At 40.0% G+C, this 15,352-nt stretch overlaps 1 protein-coding gene across 2 annotated transcripts in view; it reads left to right on the top strand.

The window, feature by feature from the left end:
* The window catches only part of sh2d3ca (SH2 domain containing 3Ca), an 84,356-nt gene that overhangs the window by 1,740 nt on the left and 67,264 nt on the right, over window positions 1–15,352 (top strand). Inside the window, exons 3-4 of one of the 2 annotated variants that reach the window (XM_072455325.1) lie at window positions 1,385–1,892; window positions 5,999–6,038. In XM_072455325.1, the coding sequence (XP_072311426.1) occupies window positions 1,385–1,892; window positions 5,999–6,038 (548 nt within the window). Of the gene's footprint in view, window positions 1–1,384; window positions 1,893–5,998; window positions 6,039–15,352 lie in introns of those variants that run through there. The other variant, XM_072455323.1, reaches the window with a different exon arrangement.

The raw sequence follows: 15,352 nt of genomic DNA, 5'->3' as shown, positions 1-15,352 counted from the left end.
ACCCGCTCGCCAGCTCACACCCGCTCACACCCGCTCACACCCGCTCGCCCGCTCGCCCGCTCGCCCGCCCGCTCGCCCACTTCCAAACACCCACTAACTGACTCGTCCACTCATGCACGTCCTGCTGAACGAGCGCTTTGGGGATGATGTTTGCGCTAAGTCACTCATGCATTCCCCAACTCACGCATGTTCTGTATATATATTAACATGTTATACATAGATGTATTATTATTACTATATGAAGGCCTATGTCGCGTGTGTGATTCTGAAAATGTTTAGTTTATGATATATAAAAAAATGGGACACAGTTTTTGCATCGTAAAAATCATGACATTTGGTGCAGAGACCAGCCTTATTTGCTAAGAAAAAATAGAAAAAATTGCCAAGCAGGACTCCTCCTAGGGCGTGGCCCGAAAAAGCTGATATTTGGTGAAAAGGGTGTTGAGGAGTGGGGCATCCAAAGTTATTTAATTTATTTTGAAACCTTTCACAGTCTCTGCGTGGCAAAACCGTAACATGTAACTTGAATTTCAGAAACGTTCTATACTTTAAATCTGCTTCCATTTGCACATACAAAGTCCGAATTGCGTCTAATTTGAATGAGTTGTTAAACCCCTTGCCCCTAACCTATATGCATTGAAACCATTGAATTTATCCCCAACAGAGGTTAATTTCAATTTTATTTGGGGAGCAAAATATGTTGGTTTTAGAAATTACATTTTAACATCACGATAGAAAAAATCCAATCAGACTCATTATTACGTCCTTATTCCAACAGGAAAATTGTCATTGTTTTTCCACTTTATTCTTTTACAAACTCCTCAGGGTCTTTGCAGGGCGGAGGGGTGGCAATGGGGTGGCCAATCATTGTTGCTTGTGGCTATATTGATTGATTATTATTATTATTATTAATAATGTATTTGTGAATATGAATAATAAGTCCTTAAAAGCTTTATTGTGCAATTCATCAGTGATTACACTAGGCCTCACGATTATTATTATTGCATCTAATTATTCAGTAAATGAGAGATGGAACAATCTTTTGGCTTAATATTCATGACATTGACATTTTATTTACACTAGTGGTAAATAATTGTTAGTTTTGGGGTGAAAGATAAGATGAACTTTTATGAGTCATTATTAAGTGTTTCATTCTGGTATATTTTTATTGCAGCTTTTGTTTTTTGTTTTTCCTGCTTTTGGGTTTGGCCGTGGCTGCGGTCAAATAGCGCAGCAGTTTCAGGAGCCGAAATAGCACAAAATAACATGGCAGTTTCGGCCGTGCGCCGCGGCTCTGTAGACTCCCAATGGGTTTATGTATCAGAGTAGTTTCAATATTTTCTTTATTCAAGTTGAAAATGTGTTCCTCCTCTACTCTCTGCAGAGTTCTCCAGCAGCAGCAAGAAGACTAAAGACAAGTGGAGCCTGGACAGGAGTCAAAGTCAGCGCTGTGACCAAAACCACTGTCCTGTAAAGATAAGGGACAGTCCAACAAGGGACAGTCCAACAAGGGACAGTCCAACAAGGGACAGTCCAACACGGGACACCACATCGAAGGAGAGGAGCCCTGGATCCAACCCTGGACCAGACTCTCCAGATCCACCCACTGCACATGAAGACAAAGGACAGAAGAGAGTCACAGACCTCCAACAAGACTCCTCTGGATCTGTGCCTGAGAGGTTGTCTCCCTCTAGTGGCTCCAGCGCAGACGTGCAGCCAGACCCCTGTAAAACAACGAATGAAACACAGGAAGAAATGTATATCCACATGAAAACATCACCTGGATCTTGTTCCACAGGCTTATCTATCTTCACTGAGGAAGACAACATCCTGACGACCGTTTCTGTGTGTGAGCAAACAACACTACCATCTGAGAAGAAAAAAGATGCAAGGTAAGATAATGTTCTGAATTAAATGTCTCAGCTTACCCCAGGGGCGTTGCTAGGAACTGGTGAGTTCCGGGGCTCAGCCCAGGTCGATCAACGTATGTGTGATTCTGATAATGAACAAATACAAAGGGAGACACAATTTCCTGTTTTCTGGTGAATTCTAAGAGCTCTTGAGCAGCTAAAGTGTGTGAGTATTTTAATAAACAAATGTGGCACATAAAGTCCTTATATCATTCTATATTATAACTTATAACTAATGTCCAATATTGTATTGTCCGAGTATTACTGGTGAAAGGTGCTGTAGTATAGTGTGAGCTTAATTATAGCCTAATGTCCGGCTCCCACGAGGCCAGGTCAGTCCCGCAGCTGCAGGTCTCTTCTACAGCTGGAAACAGGCTCAGGGTCAGTTTGGATTCAGAAATCTGTGTAGCTAATGTTTATTTAGCTACAAACAACAGCCATGCGTGACACTTATATTTTACATAAGTTGTTAATTTAACTTCTTACTTGTGTTGAGTTAAAACAAACAGGTTTTTAAGCAGGCGCGAGTTTAACGGCTCAATGCCTTTAAGTACAGACAGGGGGCGCTGCTGCTCATCTTTTCCATGGTCACTGGTCTTACCGCGTTCAGAAGTTTAGTCTGGACTTTGTCATCGTCTGGTCTTATTTAGATGGATGTAAGGTAAGACTCATGACACACTCAACAGCAAGTTTGTCCCTCTCTGGAGTGTCTGTCATTTCCCACGTCTCTCTGAGTCTCATCAAACCAGGACTTATTGTGTTCCGGTGGTGTTTGGGTGCGTTGTGTGTGAAAAGTGCATGTGGAAAGCTGCAGTAAAGTAGGAGGCGCGCGCGTGTTTGAGCGCGCAGCAGCGCATTAGTTCAGCACAAGGACCGTGGGAAATGCAGCTCTGTGGTCTACAGTCTCTCAGGGACTATGGGACATCAAAGACACTTTTCTTCTGTCTCTGCTGCACCTAAATCAAACTGGCACCTGTCCGGTTCTGCCCCTGCATTGTCCCTGCCAAGCGTGTCGGTTTTTGGAAAGAATGTCATGTGACACTTTAAAGAATATTAATGATCAAGCTTTTAATTGGGACTTTTATGTGGAATAATCATATCTGACTTCTAAAGCAAGACTGTAGTTTGTGGTGTCAGTGCAGGGAGTGTCACTGCTGGTCTTACAGAATAACTGTTTATGTGGAGCACAGTCTGTCATTTGAAGACACCAGTCTCTCATGTGGCCCAGTGCCACATTGAAACTACTACAGGCACAACACTTGACAAACACACAAACAACATTTTAAAAAGTCTACTCATTTTAAAAAGTCTACTCATTTTTTAAATCAAACTACATAAAACATCAAAAATTAATTGGATAATTGTCCTTAAGAATTGTAAAGGCGCTGTATAATAAGGTGACTAAAAAATGAAGAAATTGGGCTAATAGTTATTATTTTTTTATAGTATAACAGAGTGTAACAGAGTATAACAGAGAGTAAGAGAGTGTAACAGAGTGTAACAGAGTATAACAGAGTATAACAGAGTATAACAGAGAGTAAGAGAGTGTAAGAGAGTGTAACAGAGTATAACAGAGTATAACAGAGTATAACAGAGTGTAACAGAGTATAACAGAGTATAACAGAGTATAACAGAGTGTAACAGAGTATAACAGAGTGTAACAGAGTATAACAGAGTGTAACAGAGTATAACAGAGTGTAACAGAGTATAACAGAGTATAACAGAGTATAACAGAGTGTAACAGAGTGTAACAGAGTGTAACAGAGTATAACAGAGAGTAAGAGAGTGTAACAGAGAGTAAGAGAGTGTAAGAGAGTATAACAGAGTATAACAGAGTATAACAGAGTATAACAGAGTGTAACAGAGTATAACAGAGTATAACAGAGTATAACAGAGTGTAACAGAGTATAACAGAGTATAACAGAGTATAACAGAGAGTAAGAGAGTGTAAGAGAGTGTAACAGAGTATAACAGAGTATAACAGAGTATAACAGAGTATAACAGAGTATAACAGAGTATAACAGAGTGTAACAGAGTATAACAGAGTGTAACAGAGTATAACAGAGTGTAACAGAGTATAACAGAGTGTAACAGAGTATAACAGAGTATAACAGAGTATAACAGAGTGTAACAGAGTATAACAGAGTGTAACAGAGTATAACAGAGAGTAAGAGAGTGTAACAGAGTGTAACAGAGTATAACAGAGTATAACAGAGTATAAAAGAGTGTAACAGAGTATAACAGAGAGTAAGAGAGTGTAACAGAGTATAACAGAGAGTAAGAGAGTGTAACAGAGTGTAACAGAGTATAACAGAGTATAACAGAGTATAACAGAGTGTAACAGAGTATAACAGAGTGTAACAGAGTATAACAGAGAGTAAGAGAGTGTAACAGAGTGTAACAGAGTATAACAGAGTATAAAAGAGTGTAACAGAGTATAACAGAGAGTAAGAGAGTGTAACAGAGTGTAACAGAGTATAACAGAGTATAAAAGAGTGTAACAGAGTATAACAGAGAGTAAGAGAGTGTAACAGAGTGTAACAGAGTATAACAGAGTGTAACAGAGTATAACAGAGTATAACAGAGTGTAACAGAGTATAACAGAATATAACAGAGTGTAACAGAGTATAACAGAGTATAACAGAGTTTATAAGAGTGTAACAGAGAGTAACAGAGTATAACAGAGAGTAACAGAGTATAACAGAGAGTAACAGAGTATAACAGAGTTTATAAGAGTGTAACAGAGAGTAACAGAGTATAACAGAGAGTAACAGAGTATAACAGAGAGTAACAGAGTATAACAGAGTTTATAAGAGGGTTACATATGAATGTAAGTTGGTGTTGTAGACCTTCAATACTCCATAGCAGAAAAAGCCCAAAAGGCAATACTCAAGATTTGTGAGAATCTTAACCGTGACATTGACCTCTTTTATGGTAATGAAAGAACACTTTACCAACGATAGTTTATGAATATTTATTGACCAAATAATGAAACAGATAAATATGAATATGGAATATGCAAATGGCAGATGGAGACACTAGATGTGATTATTCTCGATCGATCTAGTTATGTGTTAATCATCAGCCAAACTGTGAAATATGTGCATTTATAGGGCCAGAATCAAGAGCCAGTCGAGATGGGCCCTTGGTGTCTGTGTTGATGGAGCCTCCAGTTTTCAGTTCTGCAGGTGTCACTCTGGGAGGGACAAGGGCCTCTGGGTCTGAAGCTATGACAGCGTCAGGCTGAAGAAGCGCTGGATTCTTCTTTCCTTGAGAGGAGCAAGTGATGGTCTGGAAGAGATGGTCTTGAAGACGCACGGTTATCTCAGATTAAGACTGAGTGAAATTTGTTGGCTGGAAAATGCAAAAAGAGTCGTCCACTTGAGTTTGCGTGTTGCAGTATAAAGCGAAAATTGTGTCCAAAGACGGGCACAGAATTATTTAAGGGGAGAAACAGTCCTCTAGAATGTCTTTGTCGCCTAGCTTAGCTTAGCTTGCTTAGTTTAAATACGGGACACTCCCCGGTCCTTCTTCTTGGTCGCTACAGTTCTATCAGATGGTTTCCCTGCAGTTGGTTGCAGCTTAAAGACTGCTCTCTGCTGTTCTTATTAACATTCACAGAGTCGTGTCTATGTTGGCACTTTGATCTGCCCTGGCTGTTCTCCTGGAGGACACAGTTTTACCCCCGGCCCGCTGAGACATTCTCACATTAGGGAGATGTAGGAATGATTATGTGAAAACTTGCCCTGTCACATAATTGCTCCTTTAAAATGGTTCTCGCTCTGTAATACAAAGCGAGCTCAGTAGTAGCCCCCGTTCACCGCCCAGGCTGGCCACAAGGGGGCTTTTTGACACATGATTTGTATCCATCATGTGTGCAGTTATGGAGCCCAGGAGGTTTGAACTTAATGCTCAGTGGAGTATATCATATCAGGGCAGTGGAAAGTCTGCTGGGAAGTGGGCTGTGGGAAAACAAGCCGAGTGGTGGTGTAACATGCACTGCACCTGTTACAATTCTTGATCTTGATGCTGCAACGTCTGACCAGTATTGTGTCTGATCCATTCATGTTTTTGTCTTTGTCTTGTAGTGACATGGAATCCAGCGAGTGTCAGCCTGAATATGTCCAAGTGAGTACCATTTCACATTTTTATGTTATGTTATTTCCATATAAATATAAGGCAACAGTCATTTTGTATTGTTAGTGTTATTGTTGTTTTATTCATTATTGATCAGAATGAGTAATTTTAATTATTCTCAAGGGGAAATGTTCTTTTATCTATGTTTTATCAATGAAGAAAATGACTTAAAATATCAATGTTAAAAATAGCAAAAGAAAATGTTATTCTAAAATGGACAAATGTCTTTTGATTATAGTGTTGGGCAATTCATGAGTCATGTCACATCGTCAATTATTTAGGAGGGATTTTTGAATCGAGAGGTCCACAGTCGATCCTCTGTCAGTAAAAACGTGTGGTTTTGAGCAGAGATCTGACTTTGGAAGAAGACATTTTAATATTATTTTAGTTAAAATTCACAGATTAAAAGTCTTTATAGTTTTTTTTTACTAAAAGACATTTTTACTTTGTTTTCTGAAAAGACCAAATAAAATTGAAAAATAAAAATTGGTATATATCAAAATGAAGGAAAAGAAATCTTGATTATCTTTTCCATATTGCTATTGAATGGAATACAAAGTTAGAATGCAGAAGCTCTGGCTTCCTTTCAACTAAACTCAGTGAAGCACTTAAGCTATAGTAACGTATTCACAAGCATGTATGGAATGTTTCCAAAGAGTGATAAATGAACTGAATATTTATACACAAGTCGTGTACAACTATATTTATTTACAGCACATATTTAACAAGTATAAATGCACACTGCACATTATCAAAACTGAATAAGTTAACTTATAAAGTTATACATGTTTTATACATACTGTACCTTCCCTTGTCTATTTGTGGTCTCCAAAGTCTTCCAGGATGAAACGTAATGTAAGCCGGTCTTTGCACATGGATCTGTCATGTTACTTTAGATTTCTTCTGTTATTGCTCAATTCATTCTTCTCTCATGAAAATAGCCATTTTACAGATACATTCTGCAGACAATACAAGGAGGCCATTTCTCTTCTATTACTCCCTCTATATGTACGTAAAGAAGTCATTTCCTGCATGAGACACCGTTAAGTGTGAGTTACAGCGGTCTGACTCTCCCTGATCTCTTCTGAATGAGATGTTTCATTGTTTCATATGAGCTTTCAGAAATAATTGATTTGGATTATTCACCCTGGCCCACAACTGTTATCCCCATTTCAACGACTTCATTCTGCATTTACTCTAATATGTTCTGCCATTTAGTTAATTGAATCTGAGGCTTGAAGAGTGAGGTTATTTCCAGTAGGTGGCGCTACTGTCTCAAGTTAGAAAGTCACTTTTTTTACAGTAACTGCCCTGCATTTAAAATACTCTTGTTTCATGACCGTAGAAGAGCTGTTTACACAATGTTTTTATATTTCAAACCTCATTACCATCTTGAGTCAGGAAATGAGATAGTAGATCGTAAAGCTGGAAGAGCTAAAGTCCACTCTGCTCTTAAGAACTGTACTATTGATTACACATCAGCAGTAAAAGGCTTCTTCTATGACCCTGACCCGATATTCTTTTGTAAAACAAACACAACCATTTCCCATGGCCATAACAAATTGACTACAGTCAAATCCCTGTACACCTCCCTTCACAACAGATTTGGTTGCAAATGCTCAAGCCTTCCTGACACATGAACTCCACTACAGCAGATCTCATGCAGTAAAAGGAAATCCGGACATAGCTGCTTGTGCCAGACAATTTAGATCAGTATTGTGGCCTCTCACCTTATAATTCTCAGTCAGTGTAAAGCCAATTACATACACTTTTTCATACACAAGGCAATTCAAAGTGCTTCACACAGCAGGAAAAATGCATTCAAATCACAAAGAAATAACAGAAACAGAAATACAATAAAATTAACTAAATTATAAATAAAAAAAAAAAAAAAACACCTAGCCAAATCCAAATTTATCTGACCACATTGGCAGGCATTCCAGACACTCCTTCCCATATTTATTTGACATTGCAGCTTGACAGGTGTCTCCGGGATGGACACATCACTTTTAGATCGATTTGTTCTCATATCCGCTCGCTACTGACAATTGTGTGATGAAGGTATTTCTGAGCAGTTTATGGTTTTATTGTTTCACGGCTCTTGTATCTTGTTTAATGGTTTTAGCTAAAGCATCTCTGTGGACATTATCCCTACTCACAACAAAGATGGCGGATGTTGACCTTTTTGAATAAAGTCGCAATCTCTGAAAATAGAGTTGGTTGTAGCACAAAACCAGACACCAGGAGAACATAATAGGGCTGCATGATTTTCTAAAAAAAAAACAATCATTGTAACTTTTCTGACTTTAGAGTTGCAGTATATGGTGCTTCGCTGGCGGTGTAGTGGTTAAGGCCGTTGCACATGTGTGGTAATTTTCACACAGCAAAATTAAAAGTATGACTAACTATATCCTAGTCCTCACAAATCCTTTGGCCCATTGATAACACCTATAAGCAATCATTTTCATTTTCTCTGCACATAAAATACTTTCTTATCATATGTTTTCTCACTTAGTGCTTCTTTTACAATATATACCCTAAAAATACTCATTTACAATAGAAAAAAGTCAGGTGCCCCAACTTTAAGTAGTATTCGGTTCAGAGTGCACATTGTAAACAACTGCAGAACTAGATGTTTTGGAAAGATTAATATTGAGAGTTACATAGCCTGTTTTAAATCAATGAATCCTAATATAAATAGTTTTGCAAAGTAGTCTTGAAGTGTTCTTATATCACTTTTACATTTCTGTGCCACAACAAAACCCTCTTCTCTTCTCCTCCCTCAGCCACCTCTCCATCTCCCTCCATCTCTCTGAAACATTTATGACAGCTGATGTTTAAATCAGGAGTTGGCCTCAGCGCACCGTCTCATAATGGGACAGACCAGAGCAGTGACCCCCCCCTCACCTCACACCCCATCGCTCATGACACGTGCACGCAAACACACACTATTACAATCTGATGAAACCCACAATAGAAACATACAAAATATACTATTATTTGTCACATATGTTAATTCACTTCTTGATATTTTCAACATTTGTGGTGTGTCTGGATGTGTCTCTCTTGCTCGCTTGTGAAGCCTTTGATTTTTGCCTGCAGCTCAGCCTGGCTTTGTCTCCTGTCCTATTTAGTGTTCGATTAAGAGGAGGGGTCCTGGGGGGAGGTGAAGCGGGTCTTAGACAGTCACAAAAAAAGAAAAATCACCTAAAGGAAATCTCAGCTGTGAATCTATATGCATAACTGAGTTTTGGATTATACGCACGGTTTGAATCTCCTAAATCTGAGATGAAAGTGTCTTTGTTAGTGCCGCCTGATTAAATCGGGGCAGTGCCTTGTGGGGGCATGCGTCTGTGTGTGCCACTGTAAATGAGAGGGGAGGGGGCTGTAAACTGTCATGGTCGGGCCTCACAAACACCCCTAGATGTCATTACAACACTGCATGCAATGTTCAGTGTACAGAGGGGATGTCCCGACCTAACAAAGGGACATTTTACTACAGATGCCAGGTTTGTTTATCGTGCAGTGTCAGCAAAAGAAACATCTGTGCCTTTCAAAAGTATCTGAATCCACATCCTGTATCTGAATTGTTGTTGTGAAACATTCAGAACAAAACAGTACAAAACATGAAGACATATACGCTGCCTGTCCAAAAAAGGGGAGCACGCTCTAATATTACGATCTATTTCCATCCATTATTTTTCACCAGTTCACTTCACTTGTATCGACGACTGAAAAGAGTGACCACTGCACAAAGCCTTCTGCAGCTCGTCCCAAACATGTCTTTTCCATGACCACGGGATTTGTCTTTCCGCATGTTTGTTTGAGAAATGAGAAGCCACTCACTGCATCAGTTGGATTTAAATAGCGTGTTGCAGCTGAAAGATTATCAGCCATGTAACAGTTCTCCAGCAGGAGGCTCGGACCTACTGTATTTGCTTATCTGAAGTGGCGACTTTATTTTTGCTCAGGAAGTGTATGTAAATATGTACGATTATCACTCAAACCCATGGATGGCCCTAGGCAGCCGTCCCGGGGTGGTCTGACTGTGTCCTTTGTCCAAATGTCTAAATACATGACAATTAGATTCATCTCATACTTACATAGCTGTTCTTCTTATAAACTGTGAATGCATTTGAAGGGCCATCATTTATCCCCATCTCTTGAGGAAAAAGTTGTTGTGAAGCACGGCATGCTGGGAGCAACAGGACATTGTGTGCAGTTCTAAGCCAGGGTTGTGGAGTGAACTTTTCTATAAGACTATATGAAACGTGATGGGTCATCAATTTTACCAACAAATACACCTTCTTTATTAGTGGACCTGCTGTTACAGTGTGGATGAGTTTTGACCCTCAGGGAGATGTAAATGGAGACACATGCCGTTATTTTCAGATCATCTTGTAACAGAAAGCTCTTTATTTGAAACTTGACCTGTTTAACCTTTCTATGACTTCATGGCCCCCCCAAAATACAAGTTATTCTCATTTACACAACTCGTACCACATTTGTTGGTTGCCTCCGTCAAAAAAGAGTAATTTGAGTTTTTAAATAAAGGTGATATTTGCTGCTGGTACATGGTGCCTCAGCAGTTGGAGCAGCTGCTTTCTGGCCTCTTTATACTGTATATCTCTGCCTCACACATTTGTACTTGTAATTCATAATGCTGACTGTCAGCACAGCCAATACACTTTTACATTACATCGTTGCCCTTGTAATTAAGATTTGTAAAAGTCATAGCCTAGAGTGCTATTTCTGCAGTGGCAAAGTATAATAGAAAATGTGTGTGGGGCCAAATATAAAGAATGAGCAAAGGATTATTAATGGTAGATTTTAGTGGGAGTTTGTTTCACACTGTGCAGTGTTAAACTTGGAACAAAACAGAAATGTTCTTGTAGGTATTTCCAGCAAAACATATGGGCTATCATATATATCAGTGTGTTGATATAACCAGCATCTCCTATAGATGCAGGAGTATGACGAGCAGTGAAGAAGTAACATATACAAGGCAAACTGTGGCGTTTAAGTAATAAGCAGCTTTTTGACAAACTACATTTGATTTGCAGAGATTTGTGCTGTTATTCTACTTAAGATTCCCTTGGGTGGTGTGTTCTTCAGGAGAAATTATGTCAAGTCTATTTGAACATACAGTGTTTTTAGTAGTTTTTTGTGCTCTGGCCAATGCACTTGTGTTTTATGGCATTTTTATTCTGTATAAATGCATTTGTTACCTGCCCTTGGCTTTCCAAGGTCAGGCTCTGTTGTCTGTGCGCTGAGAAGTACACCCAGGAGGTCCACAACAATGAGCAGCACATTGATCTCCTACAATGGTCCTACGCACCACTTAATGTGCCCTAAGAATCAGTTTCATTTTCACAGCAACAGCTCCACACGTTGTAGTTCTTTTAAATGCACTAAGAGCAGCACAGCTGGTTTGTTGATGGTTATTAGACAAAGGACGATGAGACAGGTGATGAGAAATGAGTCAACAAGTTGTTTGTTTTTATGTTTATTATTTATTTAATAGGGAAAAATACAAGAAACATAGATTAACACTAATCTGATGCAGGTACTACAGGGTTTATAGCCCTGGATCATTTGCAACACTCCATGGATCTATGATATTATTATTGTACACATGATCCCACTGTTGATGGAGCAGGACTTAGTCTGCTTTGAGCAGGAGCTGTGTCTGGTAAAGGTGTTGATGTGAGCAAAGAGTTCCAAAGGTTAGTTCCTTTCACTGGAAAAGCAGTCTGAGAAAAGGGAGTTTTGCAGAAAGGAACTCTACATAGAACGTATTAGGACAGTTCCTGTGTAATCACAGGTGCACTAAAGAACATATTGGGACAGTTCCTGTGTAATCACAGGTGCACTATGGACCGTATTAGGACAGTCCCTGTGTAATCACAGGTGCACTATAGAACGTATTGGGACAGTTCCTGTGTAATCACAGGTGCACTATAGAACGTATTGGGACAGTTCCTGTGTAATCACAGGTGCACTATAGAACGTATTGGGACAGTTCCTGTGTAATCACAGGTGCACTATAGAACGTATTGGGACAGTTCCTGTGTAATCACAGGTGCTCTATGGACCGTGTTAGGACAGTTCCTGTGTAATCACAGGTTCACTACAGAACGTATTGGGACAGTTCCTGTGTAATCACAGGTGCTCTATGGACCGTGTTAGGACAGTTCCTGTGTAATCACAGGTGCACTATAGAACGTATTGGGACAGTTCCTGTGTAATCACAGGTGCACTATAGAACGTATTGGGACAGTTCCTGTGTAATCACAGGTGCTCTATGGACCGTGTTAGGACAGTTCCTGTGTAATCACAGGTGCACTATAGAACGTATTGGGACAGTTCCTGTGTAATCACAGGTGCTCTATGGACCGTGTTAGGACAGTTCCTGTGTAATCACAGGTGCTCTATAGAACGTATTGGGACAGTTCCTGTGTAATCACAGGTGCACTACAGAACGTATTGGGACAGTCCCTGTGTAATCACAGGTGCACTATAGAACGTATTAGGACAGTTCCTGTGTAATCACAGGTGCACTATAGAACCGTTTCTTGTTGGAAGTCCGCCCACTGCTCGTTTCTTTGTAGATGGTCTTTGCCTAGAATGTTCCACAGTATTTTTAATGCACTAACAACACCTGTAATGGATAACATGAAAAGATAGATACACTTAATACCATACTGTGGAACATTCAGTAACATTTCCATAGAGAGATATAAGGTTCTGAAGTGTCATGCAGCCACTTTTCAAATATAAAAACATGTATATCACAATCTTCTGCTCGTGACCGTGGAATGTCACAATGAAGAGGCTTATCACTTCTGCAGGTTTGAACAGGAAACCAGTTTATATCATCAACCTGTTCTAGCTCCATATTGCAGTTTACAATTAACAAAATATAACATCATGATCTTCTTATGTTAAATACTACATAATATGTCTCCTTTAATGGTTGTTTCTCTTTCACTTTCAGCCTTATATGACATGTAATAAAAATGAACAAGTCAGATTTTATGTTTAAATTGCTGCTTTCAGGGAACAAAGTTCACAAACCATAAATTTGCTTTGGCGATATGGAATAAAAATATGCATTATGATTGAAGATTACATTCATGCATGTAGTGAAATTTACATTACATCACATATTCATTACATTTTAATTGAGCACTGCCCTCTCCAAGTTTCAATGTCCTTTTTTTTCCTTCTTAATTTTAGAAACAATCCTATCCATGCAGCCTTTAAAACATATCTTTTGGTTCAATACGGATTAACCAGTTGTTGAAAGGCGTTCTCCTCTTCGATGACAATCAGTGCGATCATTAGCCATCTCCCCCTAACCCCCGGCGGAGGCCTCGCTCTTTGTTTTAGCCCTCCTCCGCACAGCGTTCGGACCGACCCGCCGCCTCTATCTCCCTCTTATCCCTCGTCCTTCACACGCGTCTTTCATTAACCGCGGCGCTGCCAGGCACACGCGGCGCGCCTCCATTGTGTGTGCCCCTATCAGCCTGCGGGAAGGGGCTGCCTAATTAATATTTAACTAAAGACCGCCTCAAAGCCTTACAGGAGATGGAAAGATGGAGAGGAGGGGAAAGTGGAGGGATGGTCACAGGAGAGAGGAGAGAGGTGAGAGTGGGGAGGAGGCGTTTGAAGGAGGATGAAAAGGTTAGCGTGGAGAGCTGGTAGCAATGACAAAGGAGCGAGGGGGAGCGAGGGGGAGCGAGGGGGAGCGAGGGGCAGGTGATATGGGTCGGGGAGAGGTTGTAGTTGGCGGAGCGCGGCGGGGGAGTCGTTCAATACAGGAGAGATAACAAATACAGTGAACTTATACCATGAGCTGGAAGGACTGGAACTGTCTATCGAAAGGAAAGACGCGAGAGACATGAAGCAATGACAGGAAATCAAAGTACAGGAAGTCCGTGGGAGTGCTGACATTTTGTATTGAATTGCACGGTCCAATCTTACGACGCTAAAGATGCGGAGACGAGGCCAGGAGTCAAAGTGTGGTAGTCATTTACAGGTTTAGGAGTAAATGACTTTGGGCCGTAGTAGTTTTGGAGTGAATCATGGGTTTAATCTGCCTTTTTTAAATATAAAGACTGTTTCTCAGTGCTTTTCTGTATAAATGTTTGACCTGTGAGTGCACTTTGATTCAGATGAATAGTTTTGAGAGCTTTTACCCCACTGCAAGCTCCAGATGTTTTTTTTAAACCTTTCAAATTCAAATTTTGACCTGTTTCTATCTTTCTCTACCAGTCATTTTTGAGACTTTTTACCACTTTACTCTTCAAAATGAAATGTTCCCCCCCTAAAAACATATATTTTACTAGTGCAAATTGTTCGCTCTCTTCAAACACGCACAACCTAAGTGAAATTACATGTTCTGACCCCAGCCATCTTTGTCACCCTGGCTGTATCTATGTCTTTATTTGGGCATCCATCATTTTGTCACATGTGTTTTCCAGAGCACACGTTCTGGGGGTGTAAGTGCGGGGGGCCGGGGGCCGCTCCAGATGTAGCCTGGGCTGTGCTGTGGCAGTTTTGGCATAGGTTTAGCCAGGATTGATGTGGAAGGAGCCCCCCTCTTATGAGATTAGATGTGTCCCAACTGTATAATGTGTCTAATCCCACACAGGATGCTCCGAGATTAGACAAAGAGGAGACGCTGGGCCTAATGAATTCCTCCTCGGACCACAGAGAGCGAGCTTGACCAAGAGATTAGGCCTTGTCATCTGAAACATGTGTATGTCCGAAAGATTTTAACTCTGTTTGCAGTGTTGTTGTTTTTGGGGAAAGAAGTTTATATTATAGAGAAAGAAAGAGTCACTGAAAGACATGATTTGCGGATCAGTCTCGGGGCTTGTCCCAAACATGGACGCATTCTGGCATAAAAGCTTTAAACTACACCAACAAGCTCAGACACAGAGAAGAGGCAGATGATTTTTATAGACATTTCTATAGACAAACTGACAGAAAACAAGTGAGAAATCAAGATTGTTTATTGAAATGTAAAATCATCTTTCATGCAGGGCTGCAACTAACAATTATTTTGTAGTCGACTGGTCAGCAATTATTATTATTCTCTTGTTTTAGTGACTGAATGCTTCTATATTAAAAGAAATATCTACAAAATATATAGTGAATTGTTGATGAAACTCAGAAATGTTATTTAAAGCTGGGTACTCAAAAATTTCTCATAATTATTAACTTCTGTTTCCATCCCAGAAATGTTATTGTAAAAGCAGAACGTCCACATGCTGTCTTATTCTAATTATTAAACATTT

The sequence above is a fragment of the Eucyclogobius newberryi genome, unplaced genomic scaffold (assembly GCF_026437365.1).
Source record: "Eucyclogobius newberryi isolate DKJ021-1_F unplaced genomic scaffold, fEucNew1.0.hap1 SCAF_2, whole genome shotgun sequence".
Classification (NCBI taxonomy): Eukaryota; Metazoa; Chordata; class Actinopteri; order Gobiiformes; family Gobiidae; genus Eucyclogobius; species Eucyclogobius newberryi.
This window is presented reverse-complemented; position numbering and strand designations above follow the sequence as displayed.